Here is a 26,729-nt window from a genome sequence, read left to right as displayed (position 1 = left end):
CATCCTTTAGTGATGGGGTCAAAAAGGTGACAAACAGAGCCAAGACTGGAGTCAAAAGCTGGTAATTTTAGCTCTGTCCTGACTGTCATGACCTCACCATGAAGAAAAAAAGAAAAAAAAAGAGATCCTAGAAACTTAATGCAAAAAGACTGTGAGAACTCTATGCATGAAAGGGAAAATACAAGGGCTGGATTTATGTTTAGATTATTTTCCTCTGAACAAGAGATATTTCTCAGCAAGTCTGTGGATAAAGCAAATATCCTGTAGGATGCTGGGGGGGTTGCAGGGCAGGGCAACCCCTTTCCCACAGCAGATTTCTGTTGGCCAGTTCTTCTGACCATAGGGTTTCATTCAGCCCTGGGGTACACCTCAGCCCTGCTCAGAGAGCTGAACTGAAAAGTTGATGGAGTGTGCATGATCTAGGGCTGGGTTCATCTTCTTGTGCTCTGCCCGCAGCATATGTGGTTTATGGCAGATCAGACACAGTCTGGCTGTAATTGTCAGATGTTTCAGATTCAGAAGGTCTTAGGAAACATGGAGTAAACACATGAAGAGAAGCAAGAATTGGCTTTTACAGCCAGATGGTGACAGAACATTTTGTGGTAGCAGAACCCTTGTTTTCCTTGTAAATGTTGAGAGGAAAGAACAACATATACTGTCCTGAATCCTGGGGTGATGGGAAATACTGAGCAGTAAAAGAGCTATTTTAGCATGGCCTTTGGTTTATTACTATACCCTTCAGTTTTGTTTTGTACAACTTGTAAGCTAACGTCCTCTTGAACTGAGTGCTAGGGTAACTTCAGGTGAAAACCTGTTACACGCGAAGCGTGTGGGTTTGACAAGGAAAACTTCAAGGCTCAAAATATGAAGCACAAACTGAAAGATGGTCTGAACATTATCTGGTTTCTGCAAAATGAACTTGTATTTCACAACATGTCTTTCAAAAGTGTTAATCTTTCCAAGCAAGGAGGGAGGTTTGTGTTTCCACTGTTACAACTGAGGGATCCCAGTATAGGTCCCAACCTATACTGAGTGACCTGTTGGAGAGCAGCGCAGAGAAGAGAGGCCTTGGGGTCATGGTTAGATAGAAAGAAGACCATGTGCCAGCAATGTGCCCTTGTGGCCAAGGCCAAAGGTATCCTGGGGTGTATTAGAAGGGCTGTGATTAGTAGGTTGAGAGAGGTTCTCCTCCCCCCTCTACTCAGCCCTGGTGAGGCCACATCTGGAATATTGTGTCCAGTTCTGGGCCCCTCAGTTCAAGAAAGACCTCCAGTACAGAGCCACAAAGATGATTAGGGGAGTGGAACATCACCTTTCTGAGGAAAAGCTGAGGGAGCTGGGGCTCTTGATCTTGGAGAGGAGGAGACTGAGGGATGACTTTGTTCATGTTTATAAAGATGTGAGCAGCGAGTGCCAGGACAGAGCCAGGCTCTACTCAGTGATGACTAATGACAGGACAAGGTGCAATGGGTGCAAGCTGTAGCTCTCACTATGGAGGTGACAAAACACTGGAACAGGCTGCCCAGAGAGATTGTGGAAGTGTCCTCTGGAGACTTTAAAAATCTGCCTGGACATGTTCCTGTGTGACCTACTCTAGGTGATCCTGCCCTGGCAGGGAGATTGGACTCAATGATCTTTCAAGGTCCCTTCCCACCCCTAGTGTTCTGTGATTCTGTGATTCCAAACATCAGAAAAGATGCAAGGAGGAGAGCAGGTAAAGGATCCCACCAAGGGGACTTCCTCATCCATGTGTAGCTGTTCTGCAGTGTGTGAGCAGGAGTTTTTGGAATTGGTAATGTTTTTGGATGGAAATGTTCTGTATTTGTTATACTGTTGTTCAGTATTAGAGAAATCCTTTCATTTAATGAGGGAATTTAATCTTGGGAATTTTGCAGATCATCTTAACCAGGAGTTGTTGTCTTCTTCCCAACAGTGCTTGTAAAGTACACACCTGGCTTAGCACTCAGTGCTGAATCTTGAGTATTCAAGATTCAAGACCTCACACAGAGAGGTCACTTCATTTCAGTTATGTTGTTCTAATCATGGTGTAGCTGAAGTTGCACAGATTTTGCTGGTTTCTTTACTGTTCAGAGTATAATAAATTAGCTTTGCATAATGCCTTTTTTTTTTCTTTTACTAAAACTGGAATATCTGTAAGATAGGTATTCTAGTAACAAATTATAAAGCTTTTTGTTTGTGTTTTATTTATGAAATAGCTATAATGGAAAGCTTTCAGTGGTGAATAAGCCTTAAAAATATTTTTCTCCTTTTTTTTTTTTTTGCCCCATGCTTACTTTTGTCTGGATAGGGTCATGCAGTTTTCTTGTGTGTCGCTTTTATTCTCCTCAGACACACCCTTCTGTGTTGCTTTTGGTCACAATCTTCTTTTGCATCTATTGGGAATGTAGATGGGAACACGGATGTAGAAATAAAATTTCAAAGAACTTTCTGGTTCAGTATGATGGTGTGCTAGGGGTAAAAAGCAGAAGTGATGATCAGTAGATAAGCTACTTAAAAAGCAAAAGTGAAATGAAGTCTATTATGACTTAAAAAAAGGCACCAAAGTTATAAGCCAGACATGTTTCAAGGTCTCTTCTCTCCGAGTTGTAATCTGTGTAAGATCCATCTCAGCAAAATCTTCACTTTCTAAGAACAAGATTTTCCTAAGAATAAGGTTTTCTAAGGAGAAGTGAACTGCTAGGCCTTGTCTATTTTACAGGGACCTTGACACTTCCTGCCTTTTGCCACTTTATTGCCTCCCCCAGGCATGTGCTTTCAGTGCCAATCTCAGATACAGATTCAAGAAGAGAGGTCTTGAGTCAAAATGTTAAGAACTGCCACTGAAAGCTTATAATCAAAGATACTCTTTGGCACCCTCCATGTTACTAAACCCCCATACACCAATGTTTCAGGTAAAAAAGTGTTTCTGGAGCAGTCTGGAAAGTTTCCTTAGAACAATTTATCCTATGTATTGAATTTTCTTTAGAGATTTCAGCTGTAAACAGAAGGTAGATTCATTTCACAGATCTGAATGACCTCTGGCACAGACCATGCATGGCCATGCACACACACACACAACCCAGCTTAGACTGGTCATGGTGGACTTGAGAAAGGCACCTTGTGTGTTGCCCAAGCCAGTTCTGTCTTCCCTACTACGTGACAAGGTATTCACATGATTTGTGGAGCGATTTTGCCAGATAATTTCTGCTACTTTAAGTTTCTAGGAGTAAAAGCTGTGAAATGCCAGGAGAGGCTGCTGGTCGGAAGCATAGTGTGGGGAGTTTCTCTTGCAGCTGACTTGTTTGCTGTCTTGAAAGCTGAACAGTGGCCAAAGCTGCTTCTTTGAAGGAATGTCTCTGCTAAAAGATGATTTCTTGGTATACTCTGAGAGTTTCTAAGGAATAGATGGGTGCTGTCCCCTTTAGCTAAGCAATGAAGGTAACTAACAGGTCTGTAAAGTTAAATCCTAACCAACCCAGTTCATTCTCCCTCCCAACATGGAAATCAAATATTTTCCATTTCTGGACTGACAGCTTCACATAACAAAAACAATATGTTAATATCTAAAGGATTAAACTCCCTAGACAATAAACTCTTTAGTTTGAGAAATCAGAAGAAAGCAGACTGAAGGGGCTCCATCCAAACCAAAATTATAGGTTTTGAACGGCTTGTAAGAAATAACCATCTGACTGCCTGGAGTCTTGGCAGTTTCCAACCCATCTTTGTGAGGATGATCTATTAAAAAGAAGTTTGGAACCTCTGAGGGAGATGACCTGAAAATATGGGAGCTGGTGCCACAGATTGTATCTGTGACCCATTTGTTTTGCTGGTAAATAAGACTCAGGAGAAAGTGTGAGGACTCTGATACCAAACAGTAGATGAAAAAACCTTTCACAGTCCTTTCTGGCCCTCATTGCACAGTAGCTGACGTATGGTGAACAAAGGTAGGTTTTTACCTGCTCTTAATAAAATTGTAGATGTTTCCCCTTAAATAAATGAATGTATAGCAGGTTTATCTTAACAGAATGAAGTCATTCCATTTATCTTCCTCTAGGGCTGGCCTTTGCAATTCTGTCTTCAGTCCACCCAGTTTTTGGCTTATATGGCTCTTTCTTCCCTGCCATTGTCTATGCCATGTTTGGAATGGGACGTCACGTTGCGACAGGTAAAGGGCTATTTGCTGAAAACATGCTCAAAACAAAGGAAATGCAAACTGAACATTGTTGTTGTTATAAGATCAATGGAGTGAAAATGATCTAAGACTATAAACAGTAAAGTCTCATACTTTATCCTTATGCTGGAATACTGTTCAGAGAATGATTTGCTGAGTCCCACAGCTCCATAACCGAGTTCCTGCATAGTCCTTGGTGTGGAAACCTGTTCCTTTCATAGGTGTCTCTTTCAGAATTTAATCTTAAGGAAAAAAGGAAACAAACCAACATTTAAAAAAATAAATTTGTGTAGTATGCTGTTGATCCTTTCATTAGCTTCCTGCACTCACCCCATCCGCTCCAGTGAAGGAGTGACGATGTGCAGGCTGAACTGGAGCTGTCCTACCTGCCTCAGATCCATGAATGCTCCATAATTCCTCACATACACTGTTGACAGTCTCTTCTACCAGCATTTTCTGTAAGATCAGAAGAGCTCTCCATAGGTGCACAGGCTATACAAGTGTCCTTTGCTAGTCAAGTCAGTTGTGTTACTATGAAATGGAAAATTCATCAATGGCCCAGTTCTGCCATCTTTCACTGACCAGACATGTCTCTTCTGTGAAATAGCTGATCTATTTTAAAAGACATAAGCAAGTAACCCTGACACCTTTTCCTTGACTGTTTTTGGAATAATTGGGCTTGAGACATCCCCTGAGGCAGTTTCATCTGTCACAATACCACAGCTAGCCCTTACAGTTGGATGTAAACTGTTTTCAAATTCAGCTTTATGTAAACTTTTTTTAAAATTAAAATGTAGAGAAGAGGTTTAAAAGAAAAAAAAGATCAATTTGAAAAGCAAAATACCTACAACTATCCTGAATGTTGTTTGAAAAAAAAAACAAAACACCCAAACATTCTAGGTCCAGGTAAAATGTGCATCATGATTCAAAAAAGAAAATGTGATTTGAGAAAACTCTTCATGCTCCAGCAGCAGAATTAAGGGCACTGTCACAGGGAAGAGTTTGGCACTTGAAAAATGGAGAGCTTGAGCAAATGAGCAGGAAAGCTGTGAAATGTGGGAGGTCAAATATAGGCAGGATATTTAGAAGGCTAAAAAAATAAAAGGAATGTGATGATTACCATGAAGAGGATAAGGAACTGGTGGGACACCTTTCTGACAAAGGTGTAATTGGGATGCTGTGTGACCAGGCCATAGGACTGTCAAATTATCACTGTGATTTCATCTGTCAGAAGGAAGGGATCTTGGGAACTGCAGACTTCTCTTGCACCCTGTTATTGCAGACTATAATAAAATAAAATGATCACTAGATGATATATATAATTAGATTCTGTTGCAGAGGAGTTACTATGACTGCTGCAAAGGAAAATCCTGCCTCACTGACCTCCTAAGTAATGTATGAGTGTCAGTAAATACTTGGATAAAGGAAATACTTTGAATCTAAGATATCAGAACGGTCAAACAGTTACTGATAAGGTTCCACACCAAAGGTGACTAAAGAAACTAAGCTGCCCTTGTGACAGAAGTTCTTTTATTAATTATTAGCAAGTTAATGCATGAGAAGCAAAAGACAGGACTCATTAGTAATTTTTCAAGGTGGAGGTGTCCATGGTAAATTCCTGAAGAGTTCATGCTGGGAGGTTTACTCTGTGAAAGCCAAGGTGAAAGTAGAACTGTCCTGCAATAGTAGACACAAGGAGAGCTTATTGAATCTGGTGAGAGATCAGTTTAAAAGATTTTTAAAGTATAGACTAAAGCAAATACTACAGCAGATGGTGAACTTCTGGAGCCTGCTCCCAGATAAAAACACAGAGAGAAAATACATGCAGGTTCAAACAGGTATTTGACAAATTCATGAATGCTACTCAACAACCAGAATCTAAAAGGGCCAGCATGTGCTTCCCTAGCACACCAGCTATAGATGCTGGAGGGTTATGAGGGCAATGGCCTGCAGAAAGTGGCCATGCTTGTGTGCTTTCCCTGGATAAGACCAATGCCACAGCTGGAGACAGAGTACTGGGCAAGATGGACCATTGGTCTGACACAGTAGGGCATTTCTTAGAGATCTGCATGACGTGCTTCTGCTTTTTAATACTGAGTTATCATTCCTATTTATCTATGTCTCATTAAACTTGCTTTACCCCCCCTCTGCAAATAAAAATCTTTCTTTCATAAGCTGCCTTCATTTATTAGAGTTCAGATTGTTGAGTTTTTGAACACACACAGCTGCTAACTTAATGGGCTAGGTATCACAGTATCACAGTACATCAGAGGCTGGAAGGGACCTCCAGAGATCATCAGGCCCAATCCCCCTGCCAAAGCAGGATCACCCAAGGTAGTCTGCACAGCAATGCATCCAGGTGGGGTTTGAAAGTCTCCAGAGAAGGAGACTATGTATGGTTCCAGAGAAGGTACTATGTATGCAGCATGAATTTGGGACATTTGGGATCTCCAGACAAAAAGGTGTTTCACGACACCCAGGGTGAGCTAAAAGCATTTCTGATAACTTGAAATCATTGTGAATTGTTGTGTTGGAACCTCATTTGTTAACAAATGCAAACAGACATGCTCATGATGGAATGTGTGTCACATAACACAAGTTTACCTTAGAAATTGTTCTTACTGTGAGGGGCACGGTGCCCCAAATGGCTCTTTCACTCAGAATGGCCAAGTTTTCAAAAACAGATCAAGAGTCATGAGGGACTTTATAGGATGTTGGGTAGTGATAGGACTATGGTGAATGGAACAAAACTGGAAGTGGGTAGATTCAGATTGGATGTTAGGAAGAAAGTCTTCACCATGAGGGTGGTGAGACACTGGAACAGGATGCCCAGGGAGGTGGTTGGGGCCCCATCCCTGGAGATATTCAACGTGAGGCTCAGCAGGACTCTGGGCAACCTGATCTAGAAGCCTCATCCCTGTAAGGTTTCAAGGCCAGGCTGAGTGGGGCTCTGAGCAACCTGATCTAGTTTGAGGTGTCCCTGCCCATGGCAGCAGGGGTAGAACTGGATGATCTTTGAGGTCCCTTCGAGTCCTGGCAGTTCTGTGATTCAGGCACAGAAATATGGTGAGTAATGTGTGGCTTTTTTGTTTTTTATAGGGACCTTTGCTTTGACTTCTTTAATATCTGCCAACGCAGTTGAGCGTCTTGTTCCCTCAGGCAGCATGAATTGCACCATGAACAATAACTCCACAGTGCTGGGCCTCTCGGAGTTTGAAATGCAGAGGATTGGAGTTGCAGCAGCAGTTTCATTTCTAGGAGGAATCATTCAGGTCAGAGGCAAACACACATTCTTTATGCTACTGGTGCACTGCATTGGTGGCAGTTATGACTTTTGTAGTTCTCTTTTTTTTCCTCCCACTTCTCTGAAAAAAAACCTGACCGTGGCTCTGGTCTGATGTTCAGGGATGATGGAATGAATGTGTTTTAGGAATTTACTGCTCTTTTGTTAAGATGTGGTAATTGTCTGTATACATGCTCCTAGGGTGTTGCAATATAGAGTAAAATCACATTCAAACCACCCTAATATAATAGTCAGTTGTTGTTGGTGCTCCCATTTATTCTTCAGAAACAGGACATGAATCAGCTCCTGGTAAGCACTGACATATTCCTGGGGTTTTCTATTGCTCTTGGCTCAGAGAGAAATACTATACAATATTCAATAATTAAAACCAGTAGGGAATGCATTATTAAATTCTCTTCAGATTTCACACACCCACCATTAAAGTGAAATAAATTAGTAAAACAGATGTCTACAAATGATTCTCCAAAGCTTATTCAAATGATCAGAGGTCTTTTAAATTTCTTTTCTTTTCCTGTTCTGACCACAAGCACTGAGTTCCTTTATCCATTGCCAGTTCCTTAGGTCTTCAAAGAAGGTTTTCCTCTTTCCTTGTAAATATTAAAAAGGAAGAAATGTTCCAGCACTCAGCATTGCAACACCTCCTGGGTCCTGTCCTCCTGAAAGAAACCCAGGCTGCTGAGCTTGGTGCATTGAATTCCTCTGCCATGCAGAGGATGAGCCAGGAAGTCCAGAGGGGGTCTCCAGAGGGGGTCTCCGTGCACTTAGCAGGAGCTGGGCCCTGTGCCCAAGTCAGTCAGTATGAAACGTCAAGAAGTATGGTGATTTCTGTGGCATTTTTTTCATATTTTTGTTGGTTATAGAGTTATGACTGGATAGCAGCATGAGGGAAACCCCACAGACAGCATATGGAGTAGAACTGATACTGCTTGTGCATGGCTGCTGCTTCTGCTGTCTCTTTGCATCCGTGTGTGCAGCACCACACTGTGCAGGGTGCTGGAAACAGCAGTGTCTTCTGAGCATGCACAGAGCTCTTCATGCAGGAGTGCTGTGCTCACAGCCTGACAACCTATGATGCTGTCCCCAGAAAGCTTGGAGTGTTAAAGGTCAAAATGCCTCAAGTGATCTAACTTCAAAATGCAGTGCAGGTATTTCTTGCTTAGCAGCTGCAGAATCCACTTAAGGGGTGTAAATCCACTGGACCTCTTACTCTTTCAAAAAATTCTGCTTTTTTATATACCTTGAGCTGCACCATCTGATTTATCTCAGCCTATGTCCTATTTAAGCCTGATCGGAATGAGAAGAACCAGAAAATTCTCTGCCTGCCTCTTCAGATCAGGTTTGGTAGGGAACTGTGCCATGTGCACGGGCTCCTCTCTCAGGTGAGTAATGTCATTTGCATTAGAGTCATGCTAATGCAGTAGGTGCTTGTGGTGCTCTAACCACTAACTTTAATGGTTAGAGGCCAGATTGAAATCTCCAGATTGAAATTTCCTAGAAGAGTGTCTTAAAGCTACTGATCCGCAATTGATTCAAGTGAAAGGCTGGATCAAGGCTGTGATTAAACTTTGCCATCCTTCTGAGTGCTGTTAAGCACAGGAATCCATGTTTCTCATCACAGTCCCAGCCTCCTGGCTAACACTAGCTGCAATTCCCAGATAAGGTGGCAGGGCACATCTTGCTGGTAATGGAGAGCTAAATTAATGATCTGCTTCTACTTACCAAGCTAAATTAAAACTGATAAAGAAACTGGAATAGAGGAGGTACTCTGGGAGAAGAAGAACAAATACAATGTATTTGGGGGCAGCTGTTTTCTGTTGAAGTCATCCTGGATAGCAGTGGAGCAGGAGCAAGCCTTAGCACCAACCTTACCTTTGGACCTGCTTTAGTTAATGTTGCTGTGCTGTGCTGATGTCCTTATAGAGTTTATCATGCTCATGCATTTGAGCTGGAGAGAATGCTAGGCATTGCATGAAGATAACTTCTATGAGTCCACTTTTGTCACTGAACTAATGTTAGAGTCTCACAAACTAGTGATGTGAGATAATGCAGGTAAAAGCTTCAGTGGGCTCCATTTTCAGCTACAGCTGATCTTCAAAGGGCTTTTCCTTTTTATCTTGTCCTCATCTATCTTACAGTTTATTCGAAGGACCCTGGATCATTGTCCTATCAGCAGGAAGCTGCATTTTTATGAGAATTTCTGATAATCATGCCTTTGCCTTTCAGGTAGCGATGTTTGTGCTGCAGCTGGGCAGCGCCACTTTCTTGCTAACAGAACCAGTGATAAGTGCAATGACAACAGGAGCAGCTACACATGTCGTGACTTCACAAGTGAAGTATCTGCTGGGAATGAAAATGCCCTACATATCAGGGCCACTGGGATTCTTTCATGTGAGTCTAGTCAGTGAGATGAGTTATTCCATTAGCTAACGTTTTCTTACTTAGTTACAACTATGATAAATTCATTATATATGCCTGTGAATGAACAGGGGGTGGGATACCCAAACTTTCATCTTCCTAGGTCTGTTTGTAAGAACAAATTCATAGAATCATAGAATGACTCAGGTTGGAAGGGACCTTGGAGATCATCTGCTCCAACCTCCCCGCCATGGGCAGGAACACCTCTCAACTAGATTTGGCTGCTCAAGGCCTCTTCCATCCTGGCCTTGAACACCCCCAGAGAGGAGGCATCCACAACCTCCCCAGGCAACCTATTCCAGAGCCTCACCACCTTCATACTGAAGAACTTCTTCCTAAGTTCCAGTCTAAACCTACTGCTAATTTCTTCTAATGTTTCATCAAGTTTTCCTAATTTCCTAATTCCAGCAGTGTGTTTATGCAGCCCAGAAGGCAAATTGTATTCTGGGCAGCATCAGTGTGGCCAGCAAGTCAAGAGAGGTGATTCTTCCCCTTTATGCTGCTTCTTGTGAAACCCCACATCAAATACTGTGTCCAGTTCTGGTGTCTGCAGCATAAGAAGGAAACAGAACTGTTGGAGTGAGTCCAGAGGAGGCCACAAGGACAATCCAAGGGCTGGAGCCCCTCTGCTGTGAGGACAGGCTGAGGGAGCTGAGGGTGTTCAGCTTGGAGAAGAGCAGACTCCAGGGGGACCTTAGAGGTGCCCTCTAATAACTGAAGGCACTCTATAGGAAGGCTGGAGAGTAACTTTTCATAAGGCTGTCTAGCAGTAGGCAAGGGGGAATGGTTTTAAGCTGAGGAAGAGTAGGTTTAGACTGGATCTTAGAAAGAAGTTCTTCAGTGTGAGGGTGGTGAGACTCTGGAATAGGTTGCCCAGGGAGGTTGTGGATGCCTCCTCCCTGGGGGTGTTCAAGTCCAGGCTGGATGAGGCCTTGAGCAGCTGAGTCTAGTTGAGGGGTTGGAGTTGATGGTCTGTAAGGTGCCTTCCAGCCTGAGCCATTCTATGGAAAGGAAAATGTCCCATGATTTGAGGACCTCCTGTGCAAACGTTACCCTGCATCTGTTACTTACTGCTTGATGACACGCTATTACTCTGCCATGAACACGGGAAGTGTGTACAGCTCTGAGGTAAGTTCTAGGAAATGCACTCAGCCTTTCAGACACTGTCATGGTTGCTCCCTTTGGAAAGCAGATATTGTGGCCTGAAACTTTAAAGGGCAAAGCTGTAGAATCCTACTGCACAAAAGATAGGAGAACATATTCTTGATGGTATTCCAGCAAACCCTGAGTTTAGGTATTGTGAACTTAATGGCAGAAGCATTAATACAATACAATAATACCTATCAAAATGGTATTTTGCTTGTAACAAATCTTTAGTTACTTGCTGAGGTGATATTTACATTCAGCTGCTAGCAATCAATTCATTGATCACCAGAAGAAGTGAGGCTTCATCTAATTAGACACTCAGTTAGAACACTTATTTTTAAAGTACTGACTATATTTTCTTGCACTGCTCTGCAATTTATTTTCTCCTACTAATTTCTGGAAATTTGTTAATGTGAGCTCTGTAATAAGAAGATGTTGCTTTCAGAATGTTAGTTCATTGTATTTTATAAGTTTGATAACATTTTGTATGGAGAATCCATTCCCCTTTTTATAGGGAAAATTTATTAATGAGAAGTTATTAACAAGAATTTACTAATGAGAATTAGGGGCATGTAAGTAAACAAAAGTAATTTTAAAATTTAAGACTAAATGAAAGCAATCTTGTAGGGACATCACTAAAAGTGTCATATTCATTTTTATGAGTAGTGAGTTGGCCTGCAAGACTCCACTCCAAAACACCTCCCACTCACAAAGCTGATTGCTTTGCCTCAGGCAGCCTTTTGGGTTGGAAAAGCAAAAATAAGAACGTTTAATAAAGTGTGATAGGAGAGTTGAAAGTAAAAGCAAGCCAGAGAAATGGATTCTTTATAGCAAGTGAGATCATGTCAAAATGAACTTTGCATATGGAGAACAAATCTACTACACTGGCATGGAGCCTCCAGGATTTTTCTATTCACACATAGCTTATGTAATTTTCCCTGTATATGATTTGTACCTCTGCAACTGGGCTGTACATTGCAACATCATTTGATGTTTTGCAAATGGGAAAAGCAAGATGAAGAATAAAAATGAAGGCAGATTACATGTGGGATCTAATTTTTACAAGGCACAAGAAAAGCACTGAGTTTTACTTAGTGTCTGAAATCAGTATATTTGCCCCTTATCCACCTCTTGTCATATTTATCCTTCCACAAATTTCTTAGAAATGTAGCACTGCAAAATGAACTGCAACCTAACAAACTTTGCAAAATGGGATCTTTTATGGTTGTGTTGCAAGCTCCTTGCAAAATCCTTGTGGTTGTGCTACGATTAGCTGAAAAAACCCTTCATGTTCCCACTGTCAGATATTTTTTCCCCCTTTATTTATTTTTTTCCACATCCAGTGTGTTCCTTTTACAGTTCACAGTAGTTGCCTCTATTTTTCCCCCCCTAGTGTGATGTATTTGTCTAACAAACCTCAGAATGAAGGTACAGGCTGGAGCACAGGAGTTCCACCTCAACATGAGGAGATGCTTCTGTATGGTGAAGGTGACAGAGCCCCAGAGCAGGCTGCCCAGAGAGATTGTGGAGTCTTTTTCTCTGAAGACTTTCAAACCCCTCCTGGATGTGTTCCTGTGTGACCCATCTTAGGTGATGCTGCTTTGGTAGGAAGGTTGGACTCAATGGTCTGTGGAGGTCCCTTCCAACCCCTAACATTCTGTGGTACATGTTTTGAAAATGGAATGAGGTCTTCTGCTCCTAAACTCTATTAAGTGTTTTAACTCATATGTTTCTTCATTGCTTTTGTTTACTTCGGCCTCTATACTAATTTTTAGAACTAATATTTTGGGATTTTCATGTATATATTAAAAAAAACCCAACAAGCAAACCCAAATAAGAGAACTCAGAGGATTTCAGTAATACATCAGAATACACATTCCTTGTAGAATAGAAACCATTACAGTGGTCCTTCTTACCCTGTGGAATATGTGAAAATAGAGTGGAACTCAAAGCCATTCATTCCCCATGAGGATAGGGACATTCAGTGTCTGCCCATGTATATGTGCAAAATTGGAATATTGCTTTTTTCACTTATGTGCAAATTTGCATAACTTGCCAAAAAGTTCACTGATTACTCACAATATTGCCAGATTGTTTCCATTAAAAACCTTTACAGAAAGCTAGCAAGAAAAGTAAAAAACCAGAGGCAAAGAGCTCAGTTTACTATACTATGGCTATGTTTTTATATTTTGTTAATTATATAATGGCACTGAAAAAATTACTTTGCACACTGCAATATCAAACTAATTTCTAATTTATTTCAGTAAGTGCATCATCAAATTATGTGAAATACTGAATTTGCAATGAAGTTTGTGATGAAAACACTTTAAATATTTCTTTGGCATCAGATGCCAGCTGTTACAAGCTTGAGCTGCAGGTGCTTACATTTAGGATCCACACTTTCACCTCATGTGGACAGTGACTGGGCTGTAAAGGGTGAACTGCAGAGTACAGAAACTTCTTTTTCAGTTAAATTGTAAAGACAAGCACAAATTCTAAAAGCTTGTGCATATTTCTTCATAATCCTTCATTAAGATTATCTTAATTAATCTTCTGTCTCACTTTGTCTAGGAAAATTAAATTAACTCCCATAAAAAATGAAGTTAAATCCCATCAGAGGGACAGCTAAAGGTGACCCTTCAATAGACCCTCTTCATTTCAAAGCAAGCACACACCTTTGACTTGGCAGTTAGGAATCAATCTTTTTCTTTCCTTGCCACTTCACCTTGGACCTTGCTCAGCCTTTGGTGAGTTTGTGGGCACAGTTTGTACTATAGTTTTCCAGGTTGCCTCCTTTTGTCTTAATTAATCACACTTCCTGCTTGGGCACAGAGCCCAGTCTTGTGCTCTCTTGAAAATGCATTCTTGGCAAATGATGGGTACAGAGACTGGTCCCAAGCCACTCAAGATGCAATCCACACATTTTCCCATGACAGTGAAGCAATATGTGGTTCAAAACTGTGGTTTGATTACCATTCCTCAGGTTTATGACATATAGATAATATTATTTAAAAAGCTGATTTAAAATGTTTTCTGGAGTTCTGAGAAATGTTTTTGTTGGGTTATGCAGTGCCCCCTTAATTGAAAGTCCAAGGGTTGCATTTCCTCTTTATGAGGAAAATTACATTTTGCCTCTCTCTCTTTTTTTTCTCTCTGCCACCATTTCGAGAGGGGGTTTTATTGTTGTTTATTATTTGGCTTTTGTTCCCCTTAAAGACTATGAAAATATTCCTAGAAATTATGAAAGAGATAAAATCAGAAAGTTATTTTAAATTATTGTATCTTCAAAATAAACAGAATCTTTTCAAAGAGTGACAGAACCAACGTGGTGAAAAAATATTTTCTCATCATATTGGCCACCTTTTTGCTAGAAGAGGGTTCAATCCTAAGATATTTTTTTTCCTAGTAATTTTTCCTGTCCAATATAAATATACATACTTAAGCCCCAAACTGTCAAACCTTGTTAATATTATACATCTATTTCACAATAGGTCCTCTGGGGTGGAAAATTATTAATCTTTATTTTGATAGAACTGCAAGTGTCACTTTTCATTTATTTTAATGATCTTAGATGTTGCTAGAGAAAACACTCAGAAAAATAATATATTATTATTTCAAGCCTCAGTGGCTTGATTCTACTACTGCTTAATGTTGTGGTTTAAGAAGTTACTTGTGGTTCAGTCTAAATCTGTATCATAGATTTTAGCTTCTGCTCTCTGGTTTACATTTTAGGCTACACGATAGTTCCACGGATATAAATGCAGAATTCAAAGGATTGAGCCTAACTTGTTTGGGTGTTTTTTTACCCCTGCAGGTTCAGTAAGCATGTGTAGTATATCTATTTCTGCGCCTCTCTGTTCCTTCAGGCAATAGACTGCTGCTCTTCTTCATGAAGCCTGAAAATAACTTTTGATAGGGGTCTGATTATTTGTTTATTGGGACAGAAGTTCCCTCAACTTACTTTGCCCTTTCTAACCATTTCAGTAAACCTGTACATGTTTTCATTACTTTCTGTTAATCTGTTATGGTACTGATTTGTGCCTTATTTTCTGGACCCTCAAATTCAGAGTAGAACTGAACTCACAACTCACTGTGCCACGTGTGCTGGTGTGTAGGTAACTGAAGAGGGTGCTTCGCTGTTGCTTCTCTTCCCACTCAGCCACTACTGCATTTTTCCTTCCCTTTTTGTTCTTCCTCCTTTTCTTTCCCTCTCCTTTCTGTCTTCTCAATGTTTTTTTTTTCCCCAAGTAACTTTATCTATTAGAGTTGATTGATCCTATGAGCCATAGCCACTGAAAATGACTCATTGTGCATGGAAGATCCAGCATTTTTAGTGCAACATTCATGTATCTCACTGTGTTTATTGTGGCTAAGTAAGAAAAGGATATACATTAAATTTACTGGAATTTTCTTTCTTTTTTTCTTCCAGTAGAAATTTGCATACATGAAAATATTTTCTGCCTTTTTTTTTTTTTTTTTTCTCTTTCAAAAGTCCATATTAGCAGTAAATTGATTGGTTGGAAGGAAAAAAGCAGGATCACTTAGGACAGGTCATACAGGAGCATGTCCAGTTGGGTCTTGAAGATCTCCAGAGAAAGAGATCACAAGCTCTCTGGGCATCCTGCACCAGAAGGAACATCAAGGAGCATCAAGGTGCTCCTTATCCCCTCTAAAGCCACCCAAACCTCCACCCCTCACACCTCACCCCAGGCTACCTGATGTGGTGAACTGTTTGGCGCATTTGTGATGCTTCAAGGGTTCAATTTGTGAAGTGGATCTTTAAGTGAGCCTTTAAGCTCCCCACTGTCTGAAGTTATGTAGAATATGCCTCAGCATATGACTCCAAATGGTATTTTTTAAATCTGTGATTGTTATTTGCTGTAGATTTATGCCTACGTGTTTGAGAATATCAGATCAGTTCAGCTGGAGGCTTTACTTCTCTCCTTGCTGAGCATCGTGGTGCTTGTGCTTGTTAAAGAACTGAATGAGAAGTTCCAGAGAAACATTAAAATTGTTCTTCCCATTGACTTGCTTTTGGTAAGTACAAAAATCCAAGACCAGTCTTTCTGCTTCCAAAGCTTTTGGTGGTGGAAATAATCTGCTGAAGCTTACTGTGTTGTCTATAGTTACCCCTCCAACACCTGACACATTAAATAGAGAGCAAATTGTCATGGCTGCATGTGAAATGTCAGAACAGGAAACAGTTTGGCTAAATAATGAAGAAAGAAGGGACATATGTTCCCAGTTTGTATAATATTTTCATGTGTTTCCTACTTTTTACATAATCACAAGAAGACGAAGCCTAGAATCTTAAGAGTATAAGAAGTCTGAAACAGAAAATGAAAATGAACTGGCACATTGTAGCTCCAGGGTAGTGGTGGCTTAGATGTTGCTTATGATTTATCTACAACAAAGTTAAATAGCTCTGCTATTGCTTTCACACTTTTCCTTTCACATGGCTTAGGCTAAATTGAAATCAACTACTGCATTGTAAAGCCCTACTACAAGGACTAAACAGTAATCAAATAATCAATAGCAGGTCAGAAAGTTTCTGCCTTTTCTCTAGATCTATAAGGTAAAATTTAAATAACAAAGGGCAGGTTTTTTTGCAGAGTGGATTATCACAATTACTCTTCTTTTGCTTTGTTATTTACAAAAGAATAATTTTTCTTGGGAAAAATGTTAGAAAAGGAGGTAGTGTGGTTCTGGTCCCTGCTCTAGGATCTGCTTCTGTGGTAGCTTTTAAACAGTGCTGGATACCAGCAAAATGAGGCTCATGGATTGGAACCTGTGCCAAGTCTATTGGTATTAGTGTGTTCGTCTCACAAAAATTATGGGAAATGAGTTTAAACCTCTTCAGGGCCAAAATGTCTACTTCTTCAGCAAGATTTTTACCTGCTGGAACATCAAAATAAGAGGCAGCTACATCTTCTCCTGTGTTTTGTGCTGAAGTCAGTGCTCCCATTGGATGTGCTTGGAGAACATCAGCTGAGTTATTTTAACCTGTTCATGGAGTATGGTGCATGGTGTTTGGGTGTTGATTGGCAAGATTCCTGAGGCTCTACAGAGAATGCCATTAACATAAAACATACAAACTCCACCACAGTCCTTCTTCAGTTATCCTTTCTAAATTCATTATTATGTGCATTATTAGTTTCTTTTAACTTTCTTCCACATTAGCAAAGGTTTTCATGATAATGTTTGTCAGTCTTACTGCATTGACCCAAGTGTACATACATGAACCCTTCATGTGCTTAGCTATGACACTAATAGGGACCATGTGAGAAGCTAAGAGCAATAGAAGCTTAACATCTTTTTCTGTGTTGAATCGACAGATAATTGCTACATCCATTGCTTGCTGCTATGCTGATATGGAATACGTCTATGGACTAGAAGTTGTGGGACATATTCCTGAAGGGTAATGTGGGTTTTATTAGCTTGTGGTTTTTAAAGATGTTTACTTCTGAGAACACTCTCTGAAGAGGTCAAAGTAGTTTTCTGAAATAAGAAATGGCAAAAATGATTATATTAATTTCCATCCTTCTCTGATACTCTCATAAACCAATGCTGTGTTAACCAGGCATGTCTGTAGCGAGCTCACCATAAAAATGCAGACTTTCTTGTACATTGTCATAACTTTTTAATTGCTTTATGGAATAAAAAGTAGGTACTAAGTACCTGGTGGTGGCTGATAGGTGTGTGACAGGAGGACAGATCAACAGATCACAGAATCACAGAATCAGTAAGGTTGGAAAAGACCTCAAGGATCATCAAGTCCAACCTGTCACCCAAGACCTCATGACCACCAAACCACGTCACCAAGTGCCATGTCCAGTCCCCTCTTGAACACCTCCAGGGATGGTGACTCTACCACCTCCCTGGGCAGCCCATTCCAATGGCTAACAACTCTCTCCATGAAGAACTTTCTCCTCACCTCCAGCCTAAACCTCCCCCTACACATCTTGAGACTGTGTCCTCTTGTCCTGTCCCTGCTTGCCTGGGAGAAGAGATCAACCCTCTCCTGGCTACAACCTCCCTTCAGGTAGTTGTAGACAGCAACGAGGTCTCCCCTGAGCCTCCTCTTCTCCAGGCTAAACACCCCCAGCTCCCTCAGCCTCTCCTCATAGGGCTTGTGTTCAAGGCCTCTCCCCATCCTCGTTGCCCTTCTCTGGACACGTTCAAGTGTCTCAATGTCCTTCTTAAATTGAGGAGCCCAGAACTGGACACAGCACTCGAGGTGTGGCCTAACCAGTGCTGGGCACAGGGCAGAATGACCTCCCTGCTCCTGCTGGTCACCTTGATGCAGGCCAGGATGTCATTGACCTTCTTGGCCACCTGGGCACACTGCTGGCTCATGTTCAGCTCCTGTCAACCAGTACCCCCAGGTCTCTTTCCACCTGGCTGCTCTCCAACCACTCTGTCCCCAGCCTGTAGCACTGCATGAGGTTGGTGTGGCCAAAGTGGAGCACCCAGCACTTGGACTTGTTGAATGCCATCCTGTTGGACTCTGCCCATCTGTCCAGCCAGTCAAGATCCCTCTGCAGAGCCCTTCTACCCTCCAACTGATCAACACCTGCTCCCAGCTTGGTGTTGTCTGCAAACTTATTAATGGTGGACTCTATCTCCTCATCCAGATCATCAATAAAGATATTGAACAGGATGGGGCCCAGCACTGATCCCTGGGGGACACCACTAGTAACAGGCTGCCAGCTGGCAGTGGCACCATTCACCACCACTCTCTGGGCTCAGCCCTCCAGCCAGTTCCTAACCCAGCACAGAGTGCTGCTGTCCAAGCCACAGGCTGACAGCTTGGCCAGGAGTTTGCTGTGGGGGATGGTGTCAAAGGCCTTGCTGAAGTCCAGGCAGACTACATCCACAGCCTTTCCCACGTCCACCAGGCTGGTCACCTGGTCATAGAAGGAGATCAGGTTGGTGAGGCAGGACCTGCCCTTCCTAAATCCATGTTGGTTGGGCCTGATTCCTTGGCCATCCTTCAGGTGTGCAGTGATTGCCCCCAAGACAATCTGCTCCATGATTTTCCCTGGCACTGAGGTCAGGCTGACAGGCCTGATGGACCTGATGGAGTGAGTGCAGAGGAGGGACATGAAAATGATCAGGGGGCTGGAGGACCTCTCCAGAGAAGGCTCTGGGGAGACTTAATAGTGGTTTTCCAATACTTGAAAGGGGCTTGTAAAGAGGCTGGAGAGACTGTTTACAAAGGCCTGTAGTGGTAAGACAAGGAGCAATGGTTTGAAATTGGAGAAGAGTAGATTTAGGCTGGAAGTCAGGAGGAAGTTCTTTACCATGAGCGTGGTGGAACATTGGAGCAGGTTGCCCAGAGAGGTAGTTGAGGCCCCATCCTTGAAAATATTCAAAGTCAGGCTTCACCGGGCTCTAGGCAACCTGATCTAATGGAGGATGTCCTTGCTCACTGCAGGGGGCTGGACTAGCTAACCTTTCAAAGTCCCTTCCAATCCGATGCATCTATGATTTTATGATTCTTTGGCAGAGCACTCCACAACCTGCTTTTTGAGGGCTGCCTTGGGTTATTCTAGCAGAAACAACTTGCAGTGAGATAAGGTTTGTAGATTACTGCATCTGATTCTTCTTCACTCTCTTACATAGCAGTTTTAGAAACTGTGGTTTCTGAGGAAGTGTAAAGGATTTAGATATGCTTAATCTAGAGAGCAGCCATCTGACTACAGATAGTGATTCAGTTTTCTCCATGACCTTGAAAAGAAGGAAAAAATAGAATCAGTATAATTAGCTGGAAAAAGAAATCAGATATCAGACAGACTGTTCAAATTCTAGGGGTTGGTTAGGAATAGCATAGCTGTTGGGTAATTTCTTCTTTAGAAACTGCAGAGTTTCCCTAAATTTCATAAATGCAAACCCAAGACAACATGAGTGCATGTATGGCAGCTTGCACTGACAGAAACAAAATAAGAGAAGCTGCTGAGAAGGAAAATGGGTTTTATGTACTTATGGCATGCAATTACATACTATGTGTCAGATTAAAACAGGGCTAAGTGTGCCCTTTCAATAGGTGTTATGAATAGTTAGGTTGTATTCCTGAAGATTTAATCAGGAGCTCATTATCTGTTTAACATCTCATGAAAAGATTCTATACTACTGAAAAACAGAAGGAGAGCCTGGATCATCCCAATGCATTTTTAGGCATTCAAGTATTGCATAAATTAGCTATGTCTGCAGCTTGTTTCTTGTCTGTTGCCATGAACTGCAGGTGTATCAAAGCTGTGCAAAAAGGACTGTCTTCATTTTTTGTAGGTTGCCATCACCAAAAGTACCACCCATGAATGTCCTGCCTGAAGTAGTCACAGAAGCTTTTGGAGTAGCTCTAGTTGGTTATGTCGCATCACTAGCTCTTGCCCAAGGCTCTGCTAAGAAGTTTAAATACACTGTGGATGACAACCAGGTAAAGCTCTTTAGCTCTTTCTCCTTGCTGTCAGTAAACCTTGAATTCCCCTCACCGCTTTGGAAATATATTATGGAGGAATTCCCAAAAGGAAAGGGAAAGTTCCACATGGCATCCTGCCACCTGTCAGTGATTACAGTAAACCCCATGGCATAAATGGCATAATATGGAATGAAGCACAGTTGGTTTTACAGCTGATGGTCTCTTTGAACACCCAGTCTAGACAGGTCAGTCTTGCTATGCCAGTTCATGCCCTTTTATATCAGTAGAAATTATGACGTGAATGTTCTTGTCTACCAGGCCTTTAAACATCAGAATTTATGCACTGGGCTGTGGATTTCTGTGGTTGCTTCAGACCCATGTTTTCTAAGGAGCAGGGGAAAAATGCTTTGAACTTAATACAGGTCAGACTTCAGGGTGATACTCTGCATTGCCTTGAAGGCTCTAAATGGAGCACAGCAACCTCTGTGTCTTCCTGCAGTTGTGGAAATCTTGTAGGCTACACATCTTAATTACTGAGCTGTTAGAAACTACGTGTATGTCTGCATCAAATAATGGAGTACAAGAGCAAAACCTCCACAACAGCAAAGACTACAATGGCAGTGGGATGGTGTAGCTGTACTACATTCAGGGGACAGGCAAAGGGCTCTCCATGGAGGCATGTGGGTGTGTGAGACTGTCTGGGGAGCTCTAAAGTGGTGCTGTCCTTGCTGAGAAGACAAACTTATGATCAGGTGTTGCCCTGGCTAGTTACAACACCATTTGTGTCCTAATCACTTCCAGTAGCACTGAGATCTTTCCCTGCACATTGCCCTCAGCAGATGAATGAGTTCCTTAGAATCTGGAGAAGAAGGCTGGTGCTGTGTAGCCAAGTTGGGGCACTTCACTGTTCAGCTTAGGCTGATGGAGTCTTCTCCATTCTATAAATCTTCATTCAGACACATGTGCATTTTGATTGTGAATAGGCACCAAGCACATTTGTAATGAAAGGCAGCCTGTAGATAGCATTGCTACCATACTTCACTTTCACTAAAGCATGCTCCCAAAGAAAAGGAACCAGTGGCTGTCTTTTTCCAGTAGAGTTATAAGCCAGAAACAACCTGGACGTTATCCAGATCCCACTACTTCAGACTCTGGCTTGTTAAAAAGCAGATGTGGATCAAGATGTAAATATTTTGGCTGAACTTCATCTTCAAAACTTAGCAATAGCATTTATTCTGTGAACAAAATGTGCCTCCTGCTTTTGATGAATCTGGTTCAGCAGCTCTATCATGCAAATTAGTTGTGAATCGTGGGAAGATATATTATGCTGAGAGATCTTTTTTCATGTATATGTGTTTGTTTTTTTTTTCTCCTCAAAACTATGGCCATCCTTTGTCATTGCTAATATTTACCTAGAGGACTCCATTGTTGGCAAAGAAGCATTAAAATGACAGAACAATAAGAAAAAACCCTCTATTCTATTTAACAACTTTGCAGGAATTTTTGGCTCATGGCCTCAGCAACGTGATTCCTTCATTTTTCTTTTGCATACCAAGTGCTGCAGCGATGGGAAGGACAACACTTTTATACAGTACTGGTGCCAGAACACAGGTAATGGGCTCCAGGGGAGCAGGTAGGAGAATGAAGGCTGTGGTAATACTCACTGGAACCTCTCTCCTCGTCAATGACTCTGTCCTGTCGTTTTTATCCATCTGCATGGAATTGCATCTGATCAATAACTGTCTTACTAGAAAAGTTAATGGTTCTATTCATGCATTTTTACCTGTTTCATTCAGTCTCTAAAGCCTGTGGTAATAAGGAATTTGTGAGTTTTGTTTTCACGCTGCAGGAAACTACGCACAAAGCCTCAGTTCCATGAGAACCTGTCAGCAGCGTAGCCAAAGTGCCCTCTAATGGTGTTGAAGGGATTTAACCTTAAGGCTCAAGTGAAGCTTGGGGGAAAAAAGTCAGATTTAATTTAGTGCTTCTGTCTGATTTTCAAAAGAAAGGGAAAGTAGCCTTAAGAGCTACTTGTTAGAAAAAACCCAAAGCCACAAAGCAGTCTCCCCAGCTTCTATATTGTGACAGCATGTACTCATCCTGTCCTCTCAGTATACTCTGAGCCCACAGAAATGGCACTCAGATTATTGAGGATTTTTTTTGGCTATTTCCTTCTGCTGGAAATTAAACCCACAAATTTTTACTGCAATAGCTCAGAAGAGAGGGATCTGCAATGGATGAAAATGAAAATTGTGACCTTGTGGGGTGGCTTGGTATCCAAATTGTTGCTTGTGAACGAGAATGGTAACAAGCTGCTCATCTGTGACCTTTGAGTGTGATGGCACCACAAAGGCCATCAGACCTGGGGCAGCCCCATAAGCACTGCCCCTCCCTCCTTCCTCTGAAACTCAAGAGTCCATCAGTGGCATGCTGCCACAGAAATTTTACATCCTTTGGAATTCATTGCTGTTGTCTTTGTGCTCCTGCCTGTGCAAAGGAATTCATGGCAAGGAGGTATGGCAGAGGTACAGCTGACAGGGCTAAGTACAGTCTGTGGGTACTGTTTCATCCTAACCATATTTTTGCAATTATTTCTCATGCAGACACCACAATGCTGAGAAATTGTACAGGGCTTTATTTCAAAACTCCACATGTTAATTACTTGTTAATTTGCCCACACAATATTCTGAGCTTGATTAATCATGAGTGATTTATCCAATAATAATCTTTAAAAGCATTTCTATGCAAATAGTTTAGCTGTGGCTTTGCTATTAGCAACTTCATATCATCATGACATATTCAATGTCATGCCATATGCCCTCATCCTCACAGACAGCCTCTTCTGTTACCTGCTCACATATTCATTGTACAATTTGCAGTTGTGCTGCAGCAGGGCTTTTACAAGGGAGCTTTAACGTAGCCTGAAGACCTATAACCTGAAGGCACAGAGGTTAGCTGAGCACTTTGGCTCTGGTACACGCAGGCAAAGGCCCTTACAGACTATTCAATATGTGAAATGGGAAAAGAAACCACCACACTTTGATCTCAAAGTAGGAAGTTCATGGTAAAATTAGCAAACATCTTCTTGGTTTTGCCCATCGCTGTCATAGCATGGCAGAGAGAGCACATTAATAAACATAACATTCTTTCTTGCCTTCACATAGCCACTTAATCTTCTACTTTTGGGGCTATCTAGGCAGAGTGAAGAGAAAGGAATATCACAAATAAATGATGGTCAGATTACAGGCCAAAAGAAGGGTCAGTATACTTTGGCATACACCATGTAAGAAATGCAGAGATCTTTTCAGGGGCTCAGAACACCCCATTTTTCTCCAACGGCTATACCTGGGTTTCAGTGTCTTTTATTCCTTAGGAATATCTTCTCCCGAGAGAAGAAAGAAGTGAGGGGCTGTATCCTTTAAACAGAATCAACACTTGTTAAAAAAAATCTTTTGGGGAAGGCAGAAAGAGGGAGAAGTTCTCTGTGACTTTACCAGCAGACTTTGTGTTCCCTTTTCTGTAAACACTCTGTCTATCTTTCTTGATGGTATTTTTAAGTACACCATGGCTTTAATTTTCTAGTGTTTTAACAACTTGTCTGGTTTTGTTTTTAACAACTTGTCTCTTAAAACGAAGCCTAATTATTTTAGTAAAGAAACATATTATCAATATAAAAATAAAGTGATCATCTGTCTACTTATCATCAAAAACCTTCTGGAAATCTGGATTGCATCTTAATGAGGCCAGAAGTACTCTAGTTTGTGAGCAGTCAGAATGAAGGAGGAGACTTCAATTTTACTATAGTTTTCCATTAGATTAATACCACAGAATACTGTGAAGAAACGTATAATTCTTAGATCATATATTTGTCTGCATGCATGTCACATGCATTAATCCTAATTTTTAATATATATTTTAAAAAAATTCCTATGTTTTCTAAAGGCCACTGACACTAACCCCAAAACATTGGTGGTTTCTGGCTTAACACAATAGTTTCCTATTGGTGTTGATCCCAGTCAAAGAAGTTAGAAATCTTGTGCCAAAATGATGACACATATAATTTTCAGTCAGTGCTGTGACAGATCTGCTCTTTAGTGCAACATAGGGTGCAGGGCTTCAGAATGACAGTGGGTGCTGTGAAACTTCTGGAATGAGATACTGCACATACCCCTTCCTCCTAATAACCAAGTGTGGAAGTGATGCTGTTGTCTGTGTCTGTGCTGTCAGCAAGGTCGAGCACAGATGCTGAGATCTTTTACTCTGTTTTCCCTGTAGTTGACTGAAGGTAATGACCAGAGATTCATACTGAAATCACAGAATCACAGAACTGTCAGGGTTGGAAGGGACCTCAAGGATCATCCAGTTCCAACCCCCCTGCCATGGGCAGGGACACCTCACACTAGATCCAGTTGCTCACAGCCACATCCAGCCTGGCTGCAAAAACCTCCAGGGATGAGGCTCCCACCACCTCCCTGGGTAACCTGTTCCAGTGTCTCACCACCCTCATGGGGAAGAACTGATGTGTGTCTGCAATCCATAGATACATTAATCTAGCATCTTCAGATAAAATCTTCAAAATCCTTGACTTTTTCTACAATATTTGCCTATTCACAGATTGTAAGGCAGAAAACAAAACAAAACAAACCAACCAAACAAGAAACCCCCAACAAAATCAACATACCATTATTGCCACCAGTTTTAGTGAATTTTTAATGAAACTTTCGAACAATGATAATTCTGATGATGTAAACAGCTGCCAAAATTAGCAGTCAGTGACAAAGATGAGCTCATGGCTAATATCTCACATGTGAAAAGATATGAACTCTCTCAACAGCGTCTAAATATCTGATGAAGAGCAGTGGAGAAGAAGGAGCCAGGCTCTTCTCAGTGGTGCCCAATGAAAGGATAAGACACAATGGGACCAAAATGAAACACAGGAAATTCCATTTAAACTTTAAAAAATGAAACACAGGAAATTCCATTTAAACTTTAATCACTGAGGGTGATTAAACATTGGCAGAGAATGTCCAGAAATGTTGTGGAATCTCTATCCTTGGAGATACTCAGAACTTGACTGAGTGTGGCTCTGAGAAGCTCTTGAGTCCTCAATACAGGAAGGACATGGACCTGATGGAGAGGATCCAGAGGAGGGCCAGGAAAATGATCTGAGGGATCCCTGGCTGAGGGAGCCAGGGGTCTTCAGTCTGGAGAAGAGGAGGCTCTGGGGAGACCTAATCGCTGCCTTCCAGTACTTGAAGAGGACCTACAAGAAGGCTGCAGAGGGACTGTTTACAATGGCCTGCAGGAGCAGGATGAGGGGCAATGGTTTGAAATGAGAGCAGATTTCAACTGGATGTTAAGAAAAAAAAAAAAATCTCTTTACAATGAGGGTGGTTAAGAACTGGAACAGGTTGCCCAAGGAGGTGGTTGAGGCCCCATCACTGGAGATATTCAAGGTGAGGCTCAACAGGACTCTGAGCAACCTGATCTAGTTGAGGATGTCCCTGCTGACTGCAGGGGGGTTGGACTGGATGACCTTTAGAGAGCCCTTCCAACCTGTGTGATTCTATGAATCTATGATTCTATGAACTTGCCCTACTTGACCCTGATTGTGTTAGGTTGGACTAGATGCTCTCCACAGATCCCTTTCGGCCTCAACCATGCTGTATTTATTTTAATTTTTTTTTTCTTTTAGACTTAATGATCTGTTTTTCATGTTTGTTGTTTTAGGTGGCTTGCCTTATCTCTTGTGTGTTAATTCTTGTGGTGATCTATGCAGCTGGACCTCTGCTGTACTGGCTGCCTATGGTATGGTACTTAACATTCGTTCTTAAAGGTTGTTTCAGACATTTTCAAATGACCTGGTTTCTTCCAGGGAAAGATAAGTGCCATCTTTAAAGCAACTCTGCTAAATTCCAGTGGGAGAAAGAGTGGTAGAAGCACAACAAATCTTAAACTCAAAAATAAAGAGGTGACAACACATTACAGAGAGATTCTACACATATAGTGTTGCAGGGATATGACATTCAGGCTATCACATAAGTAGGTAAGAAAGCATTTCTCTTCTACTTACCTTTGGCACATAGTTTGTGAAAAATATACATCCAGATTGATGTGGATTTGTAAATTGACAAAAGTGTGCCAGAAATTAATGAAGATCCGCAATTTTCCTCTAGTGGTGGTCATACACATGGTAGTGTATGACTTTGATTTTCAGATGATTTCAGATAGTGATCAAAGCTTAGTGACAGAAAGGTTATGAAATATTCTTATAT

At 41.5% G+C, this 26,729-nt stretch overlaps 1 protein-coding gene across 1 annotated transcript in view; it reads left to right on the top strand.

Annotated features, from left to right (window-relative positions):
* SLC26A7 (solute carrier family 26 member 7) overlaps positions 1-26,729 on the top strand; it is a 55,466-nt gene that overhangs the window by 8,642 nt on the left and 20,095 nt on the right. The window contains exons 2-9 of the mRNA XM_054385401.1: positions 4,055-4,165; positions 7,271-7,443; positions 9,699-9,863; positions 15,921-16,073; positions 17,372-17,454; positions 20,325-20,472; positions 21,952-22,065; positions 26,185-26,262. Coding sequence (XP_054241376.1) covers positions 4,055-4,165; positions 7,271-7,443; positions 9,699-9,863; positions 15,921-16,073; positions 17,372-17,454; positions 20,325-20,472; positions 21,952-22,065; positions 26,185-26,262 — 1,025 coding nt within the window. The remainder of the gene's footprint in view (positions 1-4,054; positions 4,166-7,270; positions 7,444-9,698; positions 9,864-15,920; positions 16,074-17,371; positions 17,455-20,324; positions 20,473-21,951; positions 22,066-26,184; positions 26,263-26,729) is intronic.

Source organism: Indicator indicator, chromosome 12 (genome assembly GCF_027791375.1).
Source record: "Indicator indicator isolate 239-I01 chromosome 12, UM_Iind_1.1, whole genome shotgun sequence".
NCBI lineage: Eukaryota > Metazoa > Chordata > Aves > Piciformes > Indicatoridae > Indicator > Indicator indicator.
The sequence above is the reverse complement of the archived record's forward strand: the minus strand, read 5'-3'. Positions and strand labels throughout refer to the sequence as shown.